This window comes from Meriones unguiculatus, chromosome 5 (genome assembly GCF_030254825.1).
Source record: "Meriones unguiculatus strain TT.TT164.6M chromosome 5, Bangor_MerUng_6.1, whole genome shotgun sequence".
In the NCBI taxonomy this organism is placed as follows: domain Eukaryota; kingdom Metazoa; phylum Chordata; class Mammalia; order Rodentia; family Muridae; genus Meriones; species Meriones unguiculatus.
Window position 1 is genome coordinate 21,460,495 of NC_083353.1, and position 3,628 is coordinate 21,464,122.

At 40.2% G+C, this 3,628-nt stretch overlaps 1 gene segment (V, D, J or C); it reads right to left on the minus strand.

The window, feature by feature from the left end:
* Positions 1 to 1,485: 1,485 nt before the first annotated feature.
* Positions 1,486 to 2,427, minus strand: LOC110566535 (immunoglobulin kappa variable 4-1-like). The segment is given in 3 exon segments: positions 1,486 to 1,551; positions 1,875 to 2,176; positions 2,360 to 2,427. Coding segments are annotated over 3 exon segments (417 nt in total).
* Between the last annotated feature and the right edge of the window lie 1,201 nt (positions 2,428 to 3,628).

Sequence of the window (3,628 nt, forward strand, 5' to 3'; positions counted from 1 at the left end):
AACAGGAAACAACATAGGAACCTGCCACAGAGGGCCTCTGAAAGTCTGTCTCCTGCAGACTATCAAAGCAGACATTGAAACTTGTGGGCAACTATTGGGCAGAGCACATGGAATCTTATGTAAAATGTGGGAAATAGTAAGAGCTGGAGAGGACAGGAACCACACAAGGAAAGCAACAGAACCAGAAAACTTGAACACAGGAGTCTTCCCAGAGACTCATACTCCAACCAAGGACTATTCATAGAGATAACCTAGAACCCCTGCACAGAAATAGCACATGGCATTTCAGTGCACAAGTTGGTTACATAGTAATGGGAAGAGGGACTGCCTCCGACATAATCTGATTGGTCTGCTCTTTGATGACCTCCCCTTGAGGGGGAAGCAGCCTTACCAGGCCACAGAAGATGACAATGCAGTCACTCCTGATGTGATCTGATAGACTAAGATCAGAAGGAAGGAGAGAAGGACCTCCCCTATCAGTGGACTTGGGGAGGGGCATGCATGAAGAAGGGGGAGGGAGGGTGGGATCGGGAGGGGAGGGGGGCTTATGGGGGGATACAAAGTGAATAAAGTATAAAATAAATAAATAAATAATAAAAAAATAAAAAAAAAATCTGGGCCCAGGGGTCTTTTCTGAGACTGACAACACAACCAAGGACCATGCATGGAGATAATCTAAAAGTCCTGCACACATGTATCCCATGGGATCATAGTCTACAAATGGGTTCCTTAGTAAGGGTAACAGGGGCTGTATTTGACACAAACTCAGTGGCTGGTTCGTTGGTCACCTCTTATGAGGGGATGGGGAACAGCCATAGCAGGCCACAGAATAAGACAACGCAGCCAGTCCTGATGAGACCTGATAGGATAGGGTCAGATGGAAGAGGAGAAGGTCCAACCTTATCAGTGAACTGAGCAAGGGAGGGGCATGGGAGGAGAAGAGGAAGGGAGGGTGGGATTTGGAGGAGATGAGGGAGGGGGACATAGCTGGGAAACAAAGTGAATAAATAACTGTAATAAATAAATAAATTTTAGATGCATATATGCACTAGACATAGACATATAGACCAAAGCATACCACATGACCAGTTACTCAGAGTTCCTCATCTTTCTTTGTGCTGATAATGCAATCCTGGGCTTTCATGTTTATATAGTCATCTAAAATTGCAGTAATAAATTGTTTATTATATGAAAAAAAAAATTCAGAGAATCAATGAAACCAAGAGCTGTTTTTTTGAGAAAATCAACAAGATAGAAGAACCTATAGACAAACTAACTAAAAGGCAGAGAGACACTATCCAAATCAGCAAAATCATAAACAAAACTGGGGACATAATAACAGACACAGAGGAAATTAAAAGAATCAGTAGGTCTGACTTCAAGAGCCTATACACCACAAAATTTGAAAATCTAAATGAAATGGACAATGTTTTTCATAGATTTAACTTCTGAAAGCTTGAGAATTCTTAATCTAAACTAATAACCTCATGATGCTGTATTCTTTGTAAATGATTTCAAATTCTGTCCTATTTTAGACAGATTCATCCTATCCTGAAGGCATAACATGGACATATGTAAAGCCAGCATGACATTGTAAACTTCACTGATACTTCTTGTTCGTACTGTATCCTCTCAGTGCAAAACCACAACTTCTAAATCTCTTAACTTAGCTTCTCACTTTTTATATATATATATGCACCTGTATTGCCAAAACTATAAATGAATGGAGGCCATCTCTTTATTAATTTTCTGCTGAACATTTCATCAATTCATCATACACAGCAGATCTCAGGCAGAAATGGGAAGTGTGCACGTCCAGGGCTATGTGTGGCAGCTGCTGAGACTCTAGAAGTTTGTGTTGGAGGCTGAAGCACTGTGGGAGGATCACTGTAACTCTGCTGACAGTAGTAATCTGCCAGGTCTTCAGCCTTCACACTGCTGATGCTGAGAGTGAAATCTGTCTCATAACCACTGCCTGTGAAGCGATCAGGGACCCCAGTGTATCCATTGGATGCACCATAGATTAGCAGTTTAGGAGGCTGCCCTGGTTTTTCTTGGTACCAATGTACACTACTACCCACATTCTGACTGGATTTGCAGTTTAAGGTGATCCTGTCTCCTACAGATGTGGACATGATTTCAGGAGACTGGATCATCACAATGTCCCCTTTAGCACCTGCAATCAGAAAAAGACAATGATCATTCACATATACACAAAATGAATTACTGATGCAAATGTTGGGATCAAAAATGCCTTTTCTAATGTCATTGCCTGCATACTATTGGATTCCAAAAGTAAATAGCTGTTCCTCTATAAATGAATTACTGTGATGATATTCCAGTAGTCTTAAAGTCTCACCAGACATCCAGAGGAGCAGGAATATGAAGACCTGGGGCTGTGACTCCATCTTCGTGCCACTGCCTGTCTGATGCTTTTCAGTTCTTGCTGCAAAGGCCTGGTTTACAAAATATGAGCAGATGGGCTGCCTTATAGGGACCTATGCAAAGTAGTCATCACATAAAATAGAAAATAGCCTGGGTTCAGTGGTGTGAGAGAATCCACAGCCAAAAATATCATCCAAGAAAATAAGCAATCATGGGGGGGGGTAGATCAAGATAGAAGCTCAAGGACCAACTTAGAGCTCTCAAACTGCAAATACTGAGATGCGCTTATGGCAGTCTTCAATTAAGAACCAAAGACCTTAAGGCCAAGTGAGTTTGACAGAAATAATACTAGAAAACTTTTGATAACAAACCTAAGGAAATAATAAATATTCTGATCAACAACAGCAGAAAGAAATGGGAAAGGAAACAGAAGAAAGGAGAGTATGAAGGGCAATGGAGAAGATGAGGTGGAAAAAGGAGAGAAAGGAGAGAATAGAGAGGAAGAAAAGGAAAGCTGTTGTGGGGAGAGATGGGAAATGTGGAGAGGAAAGAGAAATGGAGAAGATAAAAGAGGATAAATATAAAAAGAAAAAGGGTTAGGAGTAGAGTGTCAAGTCGGTTGTTAAAAACATTTGCTTCTCTTGTAAAAGACACAGGTTTGATTCTAAGCAGTTGTTTGATGATTATCAGACATCTGTAATTCCACTAATGAAACACACATGGTACACACATTTATATACATACATACATATCTATACACACACACGTACATAGAGTTGGAAATGTGAGCCCTGAGTTTTGCTCCAACTACTACTCAGACTGCCACCTGCTGCCTTCATTCTACTATCTTGAATTCTAATTCTCTGAAAGCCCCAATGATGCCTTTTTTAAAAGCTGCTTTGGTCATGTTGTTTATTACAACAATAGAAAAATAACTGATGATAAGGGAGAGTCCATAAAGAGGATATTATACCTGAAAGAAGACACACACACAACATGAGAAATTGTATCTGGTCTATAATACTGTAATACCCTTCTATATCTGTGGCCTCCAAAAGCAGTTGATCAGTTTGGTTTTAGAGAATGAATGGATGGCATTAGTTAGCATGTTGCTTACATTGGGCCTGAGTTTCCCATTTCTTAAATGTTATGTTTACTCATAAATAAGAGATAAAAACCTGGAAGGTAGAATCAATCAATGAACAATTGTACTTCTTTAGTATTGAGTGAGATATCCAGGTCC